Below are 16,692 nucleotides of genomic sequence, written 5' to 3'. Positions count from 1 at the left end.
CGGTAAAACTCAAATGTTTAACTCTGGGGGAGGTGTAAAATGAGCCTATTTGCAAAAAAAGTGGAGTATCCCCTTAAGGCTTTTCATTGTCGTCTCATGTTCTTTTGGTTTATAATGGGCGATTCTTGTGATGGACGACAACAATTAATTTAATTTTCCTAAAACTTGTTTGTTTTTGCAAATCAAAAAAATAAATCAACTTTTGTTTAATGAAAGGTTTTATTATGGTGTTGTGAATATTTTAACGTTTCCTCGGAATATATACAGTTTGGGAATGTACACAATGGTTTTGACGCATTTATCAGTCAGGTCATGTGGTTAGTCTGAATACATGGTTCAGATGAAGCTGCTGGAGTAAAGAAATATACACACTATTACAAATAAAGCACATGTTTGAAAGAGAAATCAGTGACGTATTAAAACCAGCACTGACCAGCAGCGGCTGTTAGTTCAACACAACCGTAACATCGTTTTACGCTCTATCAATAAACAAAGAAAAAGCTCCAGTGCGTAGATGAAAATATAATAAATACAAATGTTAAAAGTTCCTATGACAATATATGTGGAGCCTTTTTAATATCTACACACCTTGAAATTGTATTATTAAATAATAATGGCATATATGTTTTTTTCTGAAGGACAGAAATGATTGTATTCCAGTTCTTTATGGTTTATGCAGAATAGTGCACAGATGTATTGTGATAAGAGACGCGTTATATAAACCTCCAGTTCATTTTAGCCAATATTTGAAACTACACTGATCTCACTTCTACAGTCTGAGGTCATATCAGTTTGCCTGTCAGTCAAAACCCTCTTAAAGGGGTAGATCACCTAAAAATTTAATTAGCCCATGATTTACTCACCCTGAAGTCATCCTAGGTGTGTATGACATTCTTCTTTCAGACGAACACAATCAAGAGTTATATTAAAAAATGTCCTGGCTCTTCCAAGCTTTATAATGGGAGTGAATGGGCATTATTTTCTTGAAGTCCATACAAGTGCATCTATCATCATAAAAAGTGCATAAATCATCATAAAAGTGCATAAATCATCATAAAAGTGCTCCACACGGCTCTGCGGGGGTTAATAAAGGCCTTCTGAAGCGAAGCCATGCATTCTTGTGAGAAAAATATCCATATTTTTAACTTTATGGACTTAAATAACTAGCTTCCGGCAGACGGCCACACACAAGTCGACTTGCGCCACGAGAGTAACACGTGAGGATGACGATGTAGGAGTAGCGCAAGCTTTGACGCCTCTCACGGTTCAAACACACAGCGCTGGGCAACCGCGCTCGTCATTATGTTGTGCGTCAAGTTCAAGTGTTTCTCTTCTCTTCTTTATGATGATAGATGCACTTTTATGATGGATAAATGCACTTTTATGATGGATAGATGCACTTTTCTGATGGATAGATGCACTTTTATGATGAATAAATGCACTTTTATGATGAATAAATGCACTTTTATGATGGATAGATGCACTTTTCTGATGGATAAATGCACTTTTATGATGAATAAATGCACTTTTATGATGGATAGATGCACTTTTCTGATGGATAAATGCACTTTTATGATGAATAAATGCACTTTTATGATGGATAAATGCACTTTTATGATGAATAAATGCACTTTTATGATGGATAGATGCATTTTTATGGACTTGATTGTATTCGTCTGAAAGAGGAATGGCATATACAACTAGGATGGCTTCAGGTTGAGTAAATCATGGGTTAATTTAAATTTTTGGGTGAACTAACCCTTTAATATGACTATTGTTTGACTTTGGGAATTAACATATACAAATGGTCTAACGGTTGAAATGGTTGAATTCCTAATGCCTCCCTGGTCTTACTGATCTGAGACCTGCTCGGAGTCGTTTTCCTCGTTTTCCTCAGTTTCCTCTGTGCCGGTGGTCTGCTCCGGGATGGTCTCTGGGAGTGTGCTCAGGTCCAGGCTCAATCTGGGACTGGTCTGCTCCTCTTCGGTACTGGTCTCGCTCTCCTGACTCACCAGAGGAGGGCGCTGTCCTCTCGCTCTGCCCTGCTCCTCCACATCAGAGTCTGAGTCCTGAGAACCTGAGGAACCCACCGAATGACCTGAAGGAAGAGGGAACGGTACACTCGTTCAACAGTAACATGGCATCATTCATTAATTTTTTTTTTTAAATCACGAGAATTTTTCAACAAATATTGTGATTTGAACTGCAATATGATGAACATTTAACATAAGGATAAAAAGGCATTGAAACAACAAAAGAGCATTTTACAACTAAACTACTAAATTCTAATAAATTAAATTGCTGATTCTAATAATAGTATTACAAACCTATAGATAATAAATATTTTATATTAAAAATATTAAATACAATTTGTAAAAATAACATTCTAATATTTCTTTATATATATATATATATATATATATATATATATATATATAATGTATATATATTATTGTTTATTTCAGATTCTCTTAATTTCAAAAAAGCCAAGCAACATTTATCAATATTAATACTTTAATATTATAAAAAATATTTAGTTCAGTAATTTCACTTAAATGACAATTAATAGGTCATTTTCATTGCCATTTAAGTGAAATTATTGAACCTAAATATACGAGCTTGATAAAAATGATCATTCTAGAAGAAAATTTCAGATGGCACTTAGAGGCTTTTGCATCTGAACTCTTCATATATAGAGAGAGAGACACACACTTGCATATATTTGTGTGGTGTTTATTTCACACAAATTCTTCTTTTTTTTTACTATTAATACTTTAATATTGTTAAATATTATTTAATTTTTTTTATTCTTATAAAAAATGTATACATTTTAAATCATAATATTTCTAATATATTTCCCAATACATTCCAGATCCACTTAATCTGCAAACCCAAGCACAAAACATTTTATAATATTCAGATTCTAAATGTTTAAAAATAAACAATTTATTTAATATTTATTATTTCTAATAGATGTGTTTCTCTCACCACATTCCAGATCCGCTCTGTTTGTCTCTTCATGAGTTCCAGTCTCACACACCTGTGGAGGAGAGTATGAGTAAGTGCATCAGAACCTCAGTATAAACCCGTGTACTTCATCACATCATGTGACTGTGTGCAGACCTGGCTCTGGGCTGGAGAGGAGACTGAGGAGGAGGAGGAGGAGATGAAGATGCTCTGCTGGAAGACGATCAGAGCCTCTACGATGCGAGCCTGATGAGGGTAATCCACCAGAGATGAGAGCGACACCGTGGCGCCGGTGGGTTTGGGTCTCATCAGGGTCGGCCCGAACACGATGCCTAAATTACTAGCGCTCATTTTATTATCTTGCTCCAACTCAGACACTCTGAGAGAGAGAGAGAGAGAGAGAGAGAGAGCACAACACTAGCATTATACAGTGATGTTTTATATTACCAGCACACTTATGACAAATCTATAAAACGGCAGTTTTGAGAACTTGATATTTCAAGAAGTGACTATTAAACAACTTTTCTTTTTCTCATATTGATACAGTTAAAATGGTGACCAGTTACAGGACCTAAAATACATGCTCTCATATATGAAAATGTTACAAAAATAATAGTTCATGTTGTTTTTCAACTACCAAATTATTTTGCATGCCTTGTTTATAAATGTATTTGTGTTCTTAAATCATATGACTTAAATTATTAGAGATTTGACTATATTATTAAATATTAAACATTAATTTATTTTATTTTATAATAATAAACTATTAAATTATTAAACTTAAACATAAATACACTATATATTAAGAAGTTATAAAATATTAAATAGCAATACATTTTTTTTTAAATATTTTTTTCATTGTTGAATTATTAAATTAATTAATAAAGTATCTCTTTATGATTTTGTAAAGTTCCAGTCTGTCTATATTTATGATGATCAATATATTTCATGATACATTTATAAAAAAATAAATATTTTATCACAGTTTTTGTACAGGTCAGAGTGTAAGTGTCAGTGTATTTAGACTTTTTTTAAACATTATACATAATTGAATATGGCCTTGACATGTCTAATAATGTCACCAGGCGTTTAAAGCCTCGGCCGTCGGTTCTGAATGTGCAGAAGCTCACCTGCGCAGGTGTCGGACGATGTACTTCAGCGTGGAGATGTTAGTGTGCGGCAGCCGCTTGAGCAGCTCTCTGAGTTTCTGCACTAGTGTCAGCACCTCCGGCTCGGTTTCTGACCCACGATCCACCAGCTCTGGGCTTTTCATGCCCTCGCCGGCCTCTGAGCCGTCTGAGCTCAGGCTCTCCTTCGCCAGTCCCATCAGATCATTATACTGACGGAAGGGCATGATGGGCTCCGGCAGCTGAGGAGGAGACAGAGGCGGTGAACATAACACACTACACGAGATAAAAGGGTCTTCTCCATGTTGATCAGAGTGTGTGTCCTATCCAGCGCCGCAACGGCGACACGCGACGATTCAATTTTAGAAACGGTTTCTATTTTTCTGCGACGTCGCGCTGGAACAACAAACACAAAGTGTGGCGATGATAATCTCAGGTGCTGTTTATGTGCTTTATTTAATGTTAAAAGCGTGTCATGTGACTTTGAACATCATTTAGTGCTCCAGCTTTGTGGCTGTAAAAGCAACAGTGGATAATTCACCTCAGATCTTCAAATTAAACAAATGCAAACAAGAACATTCAAACTGTGAACAAACAAGTGTATTCTTTGACAAAGATTGTTTTAGTAACTCAGTAGCCTATGTATTTTAATGATGTTTAAATGGTGTAATATTTGTGAATTTGATTATGTACTTATCCATTTTCTTGCAAGTGCCGTCAAGACCACGAGACTCCGCCCACACGCTGCTCTGATTGGCTGTGGGTTTTGATTGATTTTTAAAAATAATAGTTCATGTTGTTTTTCAACTACCCAATTATTTTGCATGCCTTGTTTATAAATGTATTTGTCTTCTGAACTCATATGACTTAAATTATTACATATGACTGTTATTAAAATATTACAAATTTATTTTATAATAATAAACTATTAAATTATTATTAGATTATTAAACTTAAATGATTAATATATTAAAACATAAATACACTATATATTCAGAAGTTATAAAATATTAATTAACAATTAATTTTAAAAGATTTTTTCCATTACTGAATTATTAAATTAATTACAATTATTATTATTATCATTATTAATTGATTGGCTGTGGGTTTTGATTGATTTTACGCATCTCGCAGTCGCGTCTAATGTGGACAGACACATTATTTGTCTCTGGAATCTTATCGCATCGCGTCTGGTTAGGACACGGTGTAACACAACGCTGGTCTATTATAGGAACATCTTCATCTTAATGTCAATGAACAGGATCTGTGTCATTTTGTCAATTACTACACAACTCTGCATCTTGAAAAAATAATAATAATCTGCTCAATCACCAAAAAAGGCCTAATATTACCAAAATCTTTTCAAATTATATATATATATATTATTTTATTTTTTTTATTTATCTTAGTGGTGTGTGATATACATCGTCTAATTAAAGAAAAGGGGGCAAAAATACCTCTGTGTGTCTTTTATATTTATATAATTTAATATAGTTAATCAATATCCCACGGAAGAGTGCTGTTTTTTCTCCAAATATAAGCACGATCACAAATGTGATTTTGATTTTATACAACAGTTCAATAAACAAGAAGTTAATATTAAGTAACTTGCATTTTAGACACAAAATTGCCTGTTTTTGTTCAATTTCACCAATAAAGATAGTTCTGACCAAAGCAACAGCTGTTTTGTGTTCCTGAGCGAAACACGGCGGCGTTTCATAACTGAATGAACGAATCGGTTGAATGAATGATTCAATGACTCACTCATTAAGCTTAGTTCCTGAATTGAATCAGTGGAAACTCAATGACTCACTCATTAACAGTGACTTGCTGCCATTTAAAGTATCATTTAATTTTTTTAAAGAGGTATTTTGTACTATTTTTAGAGTCAGAGCCCCAAAATGAATAGGAAGCAAGTATTGGATTTCATTCAGCACATAATGATGCTATAGATGATCATTTTCGCTCACAAATCAGTGCAAAACGAACGGGAAACGTATTTCCAATAAACACTCTTAGAATGGAAGTGTGAGCTTGTATTTGTGTTGACCCGTGTCAGGTGACTCACCTGTCTCAGGTAGAGCTTTAACACGTTGCTGATGTCATGTGGCGACGCCTGCGAGAGCTCCACCAGCTCTTTGCCGTTCTCAAACGCCTGGCACAACTTTTCCACGCGGGTCTTCACGCCGTTCACACGATAGATTCCCTGAAGAGGAGCAAAGAAAGCATTAACCCTGTCAAGCCTGCTGTGTCATATCTGATATGAAAATATCCAAGGCCTCTAAATGATCAGAATGATAAAAAAAAAAACTGGTATAAAACCTGTGTCTTTTAAAACGTCCACCTTCAGCTCGTGGTTCACGTGTCTTTTTTTCTGTCAAATCTTTAATGATTTAATAGAGTAGACGTAAAAACTTTGATATTGTCAGTAATGTTTTTAAGATGAACACTTACTGGACTGAAGCAACTTCGGTTTGCTTGATTATCCATACATCATTTATTACAAATATCATGTTCAAATGTGAGTCTCAAATATGATCATCAGGCTTTTGAGGAAGGTTTATTTTGTTCATCTCTCAATCATTATTGTATTGCATTGCATTATATGCTTTAAAAATACAGAGCTTTGATCATAAAACTAAGCATTTAAATATCATCTGACTAAGACATTGGGAGATATAGAGTGACGACTAATATTTACATGCATTAAAGGGTAACAAAAAGGGTCTTTTTGTTAATCTACCCGAGGCAAACTTTCGTTTAAAAGCATAATTAGAATGGACCGTATTTTCGAATGGACCGAAAGTTTGACCGTATTTTCGTTTTCGGTCAAATTGGCTTGTGAATGGAAGTGCTTGGGGCTATTTTTAAAACACTAAGAAGGCTCGACACAATGGCCTCGTTTACACTGCAGGTCTTGATGCCCAATTCTGATTTGTTGCCTAAATCCGATTTTTTTGACTGTCTGTTTACACGTTCTTTAAATTGTGACCCATATCCGATTCATATGTTTACACTTGCCATTGCTACTACTATCTGAAACATATCGCGCATGCTTAAAGGGTTAAATTCTCTTGCACAAATGGACGAACACAAAATATGTTTCATGCTCTGCGATATGCAAAGTTGCCAAACACCACTTTTGAATAAGAAACAATGTCTATAAAACTCGTTATCCACGAATCACAAGCGTATCGGTGAGAACACTCGTTAAAACAACATACACACACCCGAACTTGACTGCACATCACATATTTGAGATTACTGATACTGCTTTCATTCGTAATGCAACGGACCGATCTACGGCACATAAATTAAGGGCTGTTCACTGTTATACAATAAAGAGCCTGCACAGCGACAAGAAATAGAAATGAACACAAAAAAAACTGTCTAGAGCCTTTACTTACACAACACTGACAGTGGAGTTGCGCTCAGGAGTAGAGCAGCTATGGACAATTTTCTTTTTCTTTTTTGAGCGGCTGCGGACAAATTCTTTCTATGCACACACAATATTACATCACAATCTGCGCGCATGTTTTAAAAATATAATTGAACATGTAAATAGTCCTAGCACTTTTTAAATTTAAATAGCCCACTTAAAGTGTTTATTACAAATAAATTATTAATTGCTTAAAATGAATAAATGTAAATGAACAAAAAATTTCGTTAAATTTACAATCATGTGAAAACACTTCCCGTGCCCCTCTCCACATTCCTCTCCTACAATGACACAACGTTTCGTCGGGCCATCCGTCCCTTTGTAGATGTGCGTCGGGGTTTCTCTCGTCATTAATCCGCGGAGACGTTGCCTAATGCCTCAGAAAATCCGATCTGCCTGTTTACATGACAGTCGCATTGGCACATATCCGATTTATTTCCACATATGAATGAGGCCTGAAACCGATCTGGAAATATCCGAATGCATGCGTTTTTTTCCTGTTTACACTGTCATAGAACACATCCGATCTGTGTCACATGTGAGCAAAAAATCGGAATTGGGTCACATTTCACTGGCAGTGTAAACGGGGCCAATATGAAACTGTGCTTTTCTTCTGTGTGTTGTGACACATTCCTCCCTTAACCATCATTAAAGTTTGTGTGCTTGTGCCACAGTAGAGCTTCTGTTGGCTCGGACCAGACGGGATAGTCTTCATTGCCGTCATGCATCGATGAGGCTTCGGCGTCCAACACCCTGTCGCCGGTTTGTGGTTTATTCCTCCTCAGACACTGCTGGTAAATCCTCATCACTGCTGACCGCACAAACCTTGCCGATTCAGAGATGCTCAGACCCAGTCGCCTTGCTCTCATAACAATGTGGCCCAAGTCAAAGTCACTGAGATCTTTATTCCTGCCCATTTCTGCTCATCAAACATGTTCATTACAAGAACTGAGTGTTTGCTCACCATCTGATCTACCCAGACCTTAATATGTGGCCTTGTTAGGAGATGATCAACGATATTCGCTTCAACTTCAATGTTTTGGCTCATCAGTGAACATTTATAATGCATTTAATGCTGGTAAACATTCAAACCAATCCGATAGAAATAAAGGCAGAAAAAGGGAAAATACAGAAAGAACAACTTAATTCCTTTTCAAAGCTTTCCTCTCGCACCTTCATTTTGAGTGCTCTCCTCTCGATCTCTGTGATGCACTTCTTGATGATGAAGGGAACGCCCTCCACGTCGCCCTGCAGGACCTGAGAGAAATCCCGTCCGAAGAGCTGCAGGCGACCCTGGAGCTTCTTATGACCACACTGGATGGCCAGAGACTCCAGACACTTCTTATGGCACGCCAGGAAACACTGACACACAAACACACACAGATGACATCAGATGAGAACTAAACGAGAACCGAATTGAACTGAATAAGGACAATACTGTCTTCTGTAGAGCTGCTATACAGCTGAAAATGAAGTTTTCTGTCTGTTTACTAGTTATTACTGTGAAGCTGCTTTAAAACAATTTGCACTGTACTGTTTGGAAACATTACTTTTTTTATATTTTTGAAAGAAGTCTCTAATGCTTATCAAGGCTGCGTTTATTTGATCAAAAATACAGAAAAAAACAGTAATATTGTGAAATATTATTACAACTTAAAATAATAGTTTTCTATTTGAATATACTTTAAAAAATTATTTATTCCTGTGATGCAAAGCTGAATTTTCAGGATCATTACTCCAGTCTTCAGTGTAACATGACATCCAGTCTATCACATGATCCTTTAGAAATCATTCTAATATTCTGATTTATTATGAGTGTTGGACACAGTTCTGCTGCTTAATATATTTGATGAATAAAAGGTTAAAAAGAACTGCATTTATTCAAAATAAAAAAATATTTTCTAATAATATAAATCTTCTTTACTATCACTTTTTATCAATTTAACACAATCCTTGCTGAATAAAAGTATTGATTTATTTTAAAAAAACAAAGAAAAAAAATGACTGACCCCAAATTACTGACCAGTAGTGTATATTGTTGTTAAAAAATATTTATATTTTTAAAAAATTTGCTTCTTTTTTATTTTTTTTTACTTTTTATTCATCAAAGTATCCTAAAAAAGTATCACAGGTTATGAAAAAATATTAAGCAGCAGAACTGTTTCCAACTTTGATAATGAATCATCATATTAGAATGATTTCTTAAGGATCATGTGACAGACTGGAGTAATGATCCTGAAAATTCAGCTTTGCATCACAGAAATGATCATTTAAAGTATAATAAATTGAAAACCAATTATTTTAAATTGTAATAATTTTAATATATCACAATATTACTTTTTTTTTTTCTGTATTTTTGATCAAATAAATGCAGGCTTGATGAGCAGAAGAAACTTCTTTCAAAAACATTAAAAATAGTAATGTTTCCAAACTTTTGACCTGTACTGTATATATATATATATATATATATATATATATACACATTTTAAGTTGTGTTGCTGTTGTTTTGACCCATGTAATGTGTTCAAATAAAAAAACACTAATATGTTTGATACCAGAGAAATTGTACAATTCTCGATTGATTCCAATTTTGATACCCCAGCAAAACTAGCCTAACTAATATAGGATTTAATTAAAACAATACGAACAGTCTCAATATGGACTTGATTATCTGCACCAATTATTTCATGATGACACGCTTAAATCATTAGAACAAATAAGAAATGAATTCACACTCCCAAGGTAGATATTTACAACTGAGACATTTCCTCACAACGCATAAGGATCTAGAAATTATTGTAAAAAAAACTCCCCAATAGAAGTTTATTTTAAAGAAATACAAATTGGACGTGCGGTCAAAAAAAAATCATTTCTAAAGGATATCTATTATTTTTGACTAAGAATTCAATACCGATCAAGGAAAAATGGGAGGCTGAAATTAATGGACCAGTTCCTCTTGAAACTCGGGAGGAAGCTTGTGGAGAGGGACATCTCCTGACCGACTCTGATGTCTGGAGGGAATTCAAATGGAAGATAATAACCAGATTTTTTTCGAAGCCCACAGATAATTGCAAAATGGAAAGTGCTGGAGAAATTGTGGCCAACATGTTGGTAATCACACCCATATTTTGTGGTCATGTCCAAAATTAAGAAATTACCGGAAAGATATATTTGATGCCCTTAAAGAAATCTTCCATTATGAAATCCCAGAAGACCCCATAATAGCCCTTCTAGGTGTGCGTCCAGAGGGCCTTGAGGGTAGAGCTCAAATATATTTATTACAAATTGTACTTGCTGGAGCCATTAAGTGCATTACATGCAGATGGGTAACACCTGACCCTCCATCATACAACGCTTGGATTCAAGAAGTGTGGGAGTTGTACGAGATGGAACAAACCACATTTGCATTACGACTCCAGAAAACGGTCTTCTTAAAGAGGTGGGGCCCCTGTAATGCCTTTAATACTCCAGTGATCATGAGTTATACTGTCATATCCACCCTGTGTGCATCTATACCTTTCTCCATTCCTTTATTTTTATTTATTTTATTATTATTCCCCTGTACTAGGTGTATTTGTTATCATTCTCTGTATAATGTGTACAATATAATTAAGTTTTTGAAGAATTGTCAATATTGTGGAAACATAATGGACTAACATGTTAAAACCCAATGCCATACTGTATTGTATGTAATGCTGTGGTTCTAAATATAAGTAAAAAATAAAAAAAACTAGTTATTGTTTTTGACCCATGTATCCTTGTATTGTAATAAATAAGGCTATGACACCCACAATTTTAGATAACAGTGAAATTGAACAATTCTTGATTACAATTTCAATACCAGAGCTAAAACTACTAATATACATTTCAAAGATTATTAAAAAACAGGTAAACAGTCGTTAATAAAAAAAAGATTTGTTCAACTACAAGCAATAACAAATACCAAAGATACAAATGAAATAATCAGTGCTTTTAATGTATATATTAAAAGCACTGTAGAGCTGTAAAGCTTTAATGTAAAGTAAAGGCTCATCGGTGTAACCTAGGGCTGGGCGATATGGACCAAAAGTCATATCTAGTCATATTTAGGCTGAATATCGATATACGATATATATCCCGATATTTTTTCCGCAAAGTGAGAGCAAATGTTCAGTCAAAGTCAAAGCCAAATATGACGTCATAAGTAGTTTTATTGAAACCGGCTATTTCAGTGAACAGTTGCAAACTCAAATGAATAAATAATAAACAGGTTTCTTCACCTTAGGGCTGCACGATTATGACAAAAATCATAATTGCCGATTATTCCCTTCGAATTGTAATTGCGATTTATTAATTATGATTATCAAAGTTTACACTGAATATATTTAAACAAATTTTGTGTAAACATGTTACAATTTGCCTATATATACATACATACATACATACATACATACATATATATATATATAGGCAAATTATCACACGTTTACACAAAATTTGTTAGGCCTAACACACACACAAGTACTTTTCCCCTTTACTTAACATAAATTGTAAGAATATGACTAATAGTAAAGACTAGTACTAATAAATAAACATTAGGCCTATGCTAAAGCTATTAAATAGCAGTCCCAAACTAGTTTTTGTTAATACAATGTGCCACTAGAGTCATTTAAAAATATAAAAAATAACACAAAGAAAAATAAAGTGGCATTTTAGGGTTAATATGGAAACGACAGTTACCATGGTGAATACACAATATTAACAATAACTGTTAATGAACCATGGAAACTGCTCCTGGTGAATAGTATGAAAATCATCCCTGCATTACTTTTAATTCGTGTAATTTACAACGTAACGGCGTTGCATGCTCGTAGTTTCTTTTGCACTTTATATACAGTGAGGCCCCGATCACACCTAAGGCGATACACAGCGCGCGCCGGCGCATTTGCGCGTGCAATTGAAGAGTGTGCGCTACGAGGATAACAGCTGACAGGACAAGAAAGTCTGTTTTTCTAAGATGAAAGACTTTATTTCAGCGTACACTTACGTCACTGCCTGGTAGTTCCTATTGTGCTGGGTTTTCTGAAGTAGTCATGATTCGCCTCTCATAACATAACATGCTCTAAACAGTGGAAAAGGAGGAGCAGGGGCGCGGGGAGCAGGGATCACAGCGCAAATTTGAACTATATCGATATATGCGATATGGTCTAATTCCATATCGCATTTCAAAAATATATCGATATATTTTTTTATATTGATATATCGCCCAGCCCTAGTGTAAGCTCACAATAATGGTGTTTTATGCAGTTGATTTGCAGGTATTATAGATCTACAGTTTTGTCTTAAATGCATTGGTCAGTCTCACCTCCTCACATTCTGCGCCCTGGAAATAAACGTAGCTGTCACATTCTCTGCACTTTGATGGCGTGCGCAGTTTGCGCAGCCGATGGGTTTTTGCAGCTTTGGACAATCCCACGTTTTTGAAAGGTCCAGTGGGCACCACGCTTTCCGGTTCAATCCCATTTATACCTAAAACACAACAAACATCCAGACACACTCATCATGACTACATACTACACTGAACTAGATCGACTAAACAAGATCTCTTCAATATCTTTATTGTTTGTCCTAGACAGCAATGAGTTTAAGGCAGGACACTACAGATGAATGGGGTGCAACGTTTAACTAATAGATATCACTTTCCCAGTTGATTAATAACAGGTCTTTTTCTTTAAACATAAACTTAGAACATTTCTGGAATGTTTTTTTAAATAAGCAAATGAGGCATTATCTAATTAAAATTGCACTAATTTGCATATATTTCCAGGACCGAAATCTGAGCATTTGATAAAGCCATGTTCAAAGTTTTAGTTTAATTTTGTTGATTGACAGACAGTATAAGAGTTAAAGGTGTTTACTGAGGGGATTTTGGATTTCTCTTTTTAATCACTCCTTTTATCAATCAGAAATTACTGTCAACAGCCAGAAAAATAAATAAATAAATGTTTTTAGGAATAAAATGTTAAATACAACAATTGAATGATATAAGAACAAACTCAGTGCAGGAGAAAAAACTTAGGGAACACAAGTTTGGGGTCCACTTCTCACTATAAACTAGTTGCTTATTAGCTTGCATATTACTAGCATATCGGCTGATTATCAGTACTTATAAAGCACATATTAATGCCTTATTCTGCATGAGCATATTCTACATCCCTTAATCTGACCTAATAACTAAACTTAACCACTACAACAACTACCTTATTAACTATTAATAAGCAGTAAATTAGGAGTTTATTGAGGCAAAAGCCGTAGGCTAATAGTGAATAAGTGAACCAAATTGTGACCAAAACACATGCAATATATATATATCTATATATATATTGCATTTGAAATTTATGGGTGCAAATAGGTAAAGTGTAATAAAATAAACACTTAAATGTGCACTTTGGATGGATTCTTTCCACGTTATAGAAGCAAAATAGCCGTAAATCTCAAAATTGGCCAGTGCATGAAAAACACTGGTTTTGTTTGTAGTGTCTCGTCTTAAACGGAGAGCAAATTGAGACTTTGGCTCAGGTCTCCTGCTTCTCAGATGTTTCTCCGTAGAAAAAGACCCCAGTAATCTCACATGTGTTTCCACTTGAGTTTCAGAAGAGATTGTTTCAGTTGTGCTCAGATTTGCAAAGACACCCAAGTCTATGGCAATAAAAAAAGTTCTTCTGGGTATTTATGTTTAATGTTTCCTTGAACTGTAATCTGTCACTCACTTTGTTCAAATGGGGTCATGGTGCCGTCTCTCTCCTCTAAATCCTCATTGGACGACAAGGTGGCTGCAGAAACTGGCCTTGAAGGTTTTGAGATGTCACCTGAGACCAAAACAACATACAATATTATGGTTTATAAAAAAGTTGGGTAACACTTTATAATAACTGCACGCTATTAATCATTAGTTAAGCATTATTAAACAGTTAATTCATCATTTATAAAGCATTAATAGACATTAATAAGCCGTTTATAAATACAGTTATAAATGCTTTATTCTTGATTTATAAGCATATCTATAATGTGTTTAATAATTGTATTTTCATACTTTATTAATGATCAATTTATCATTTTTAAATGAAGTATAGCATTATTTACAAATTGTCAGTGTAGCGTTATTTAGGAGTTGTCAGTGGTTCATAAGATCACTTAGAAAGTGTGAGTAAATGATTAATAAACTGTTTAAATACATATTATTATTCAGACATATAGTAATAGTTAAGTGTGTTAATAAATGCTTTATTAACATGTATTTCTACTGTAATTCAGGGTTAATTCAGGTAGTTATAAAGCATTTAGTAGTGGTCAGTTAACTATGTTTGTGAGCTAATCTAAAGTGAGGACTAGTTATGCTTTGTAAAGCGTTTATAAAGGAGATATAAAGGCTGTTAATATTTCTATGTTCTGGATCACAGTGTTGTGTTTGTTTCCTTTTTCTGTTTAGAAGAAAACTGAGTCTTTAAATCTCCATTATAAATGCTTTACAAAGCATAACTAGTCCTCACTTTAGATGAGCTCACACACATAGTGAACTGACCACTACTAAATGCTTTATAACTCCCTGAATCTACTACATTTACTCACACTTTCTAAGTGATCTTATTAATCAATGACAACACCTAGTTTGTAAATAATGTAACTGGTTTGTAAATAATGCAATGCTTCATTTAGAAATGATAAATTGATCATTAATAAAGTATGAAAATACAATTATTAAACACATTATATATATACTTATAAATCAAGAATAAAGCATTTATAGCTGTATTTATAAACGGCTTATTATTTCTAGTAATGCTTTATAAATTATGAATTAACTGTTTAGTAATGCTTAACTAATGATTAATAGTGTGCAGTTATTATAAAGTGTTACCAAAAGGGGTATTACTGTAAACCATGCCGAGGTGTTAAACTGAGAGATATCAGAGGTCACCCATTTGCTTTATATGTAGACTCCTAAATGATTGTGTATATTTTAAATATTTTTCTATTTTTTGTGTAGTTTAAGTAGTTGGTCTATTTAATACAGATGTTTCACTGTTTGAGCAAAATAATTCAGCATTTGTAATGGCAATTGTCTTTAAGAATCTGCAGAGGTGGGAGTAAGTCACAAGTAAGTCTCAAGTCTTAACCTTCAAGTCTCAAGCAAGTCCAAGTCAATTTTGTGAAAAGCAAGTCAAGTCAAGTCACTGCTTTATGTCAAGCAATTCAAGTCAAGTTGTAGCTTGGGTTAAACAAGTCACTGGCAAGTCATACAAATGTTTGACGATTTAACTGAATTTATATATTAAAATAAGTTAAAACTGTAGTAGTTACGCACTATGGGATTTTTATTTGCTACAAAAAAAACTGCAATATGCATTTCTACTCAAAAGGACTCCACATACAGCTGAGTTGTTAATACAATAAAAATCTAAAAATTAAATAAAATGTAAACCTACATAGCCTAAAACGTAACTGAAATTAGGCCAACGTAAAAGCATGTAAAATGTTGAAACAGCTGCTGTACCTAAATATGCCTCAAACATTGCAGAAGACCATTAAAAAGTTTTAATCAATGCAAGTATAATGGTTTCTATGCCACCAAATGGCATTCTTCAAACAAGCATCCCCTTTATGGAACATGAACATGTATATCCTCAAGTTAGATATTTCCTTTTTTTTTAAAGGAAAGAGAAAGGGAGGTTATTTGATTTAGTATGATTAAAGTGAGTGAATGTGAGTGAATGTGTGTGCATATGTATGAGTGAAGAGTGTATTGTTTGCATGTGCATGGTTGAGTTTGACTGTTTTTTTTATTTTCGTGTGTGTGTGTGTAGAGAGAGAGCGAGAGAGAGGTGACTTGAGTGTGATTAATTTGTGAGTGAATGCATCTGTATGAGTGAAGAGTGTATTGTTTGTTTGCATGTGCATGGTTGTGCTTGCAAGTTCGAGGTTTTTATACATTTTTTGTTTGTGTTGTTTTGTTTATTTGTGGATGCATGGTTGGGTTCGCAAGTCTGTATGAATTTTTTTATTTGTGTGTGTGAAGGTGTATACAATCTTTTATGTGCATCCCCAAAAACTATCCATAGGCTTTTCACTCAAAGTCTAACACTGAAGACCAATTATTAGACAGTGTACGATTGCAAAAAA

The 16,692-nt window shown here is 34.3% G+C and overlaps 1 protein-coding gene across 4 annotated transcripts in view; it reads right to left on the bottom strand.

Annotated features, from left to right (window-relative positions):
• Positions 1–200: 200 nt before the first annotated feature.
• arhgap45a (Rho GTPase activating protein 45a) overlaps positions 201–16,692 on the bottom strand; it is a 53,046-nt gene continuing 36,554 nt past the window's right edge. For all 4 annotated transcript variants that reach the window (XM_084411890.1, XM_084411891.1, XM_084411892.1 and 1 more), the window contains exons 16-23: positions 14,283–14,381; positions 12,878–13,041; positions 8,707–8,895; positions 6,163–6,300; positions 4,098–4,336; positions 3,124–3,346; positions 2,989–3,040; positions 201–2,098 (exon numbers count right to left, since the gene is read on the bottom strand). In XM_084411890.1, the coding sequence (XP_084268016.1) occupies positions 1,851–2,098; positions 2,989–3,040; positions 3,124–3,346; positions 4,098–4,336; positions 6,163–6,300; positions 8,707–8,895; positions 12,878–13,041; positions 14,283–14,381 (1,352 nt within the window). In that variant the 3' untranslated portion in view covers positions 201–1,850. The remainder of the gene's footprint in view (positions 2,099–2,988; positions 3,041–3,123; positions 3,347–4,097; positions 4,337–6,162; positions 6,301–8,706; positions 8,896–12,877; positions 13,042–14,282; positions 14,382–16,692) is intronic.

The sequence above is a fragment of the Rutilus rutilus genome (assembly GCF_951802725.1).
Source record: "Rutilus rutilus genome assembly, chromosome: 6".
NCBI classification, from domain to species: domain Eukaryota; kingdom Metazoa; phylum Chordata; class Actinopteri; order Cypriniformes; family Leuciscidae; genus Rutilus; species Rutilus rutilus.
This window is presented reverse-complemented; position numbering and strand designations above follow the sequence as displayed.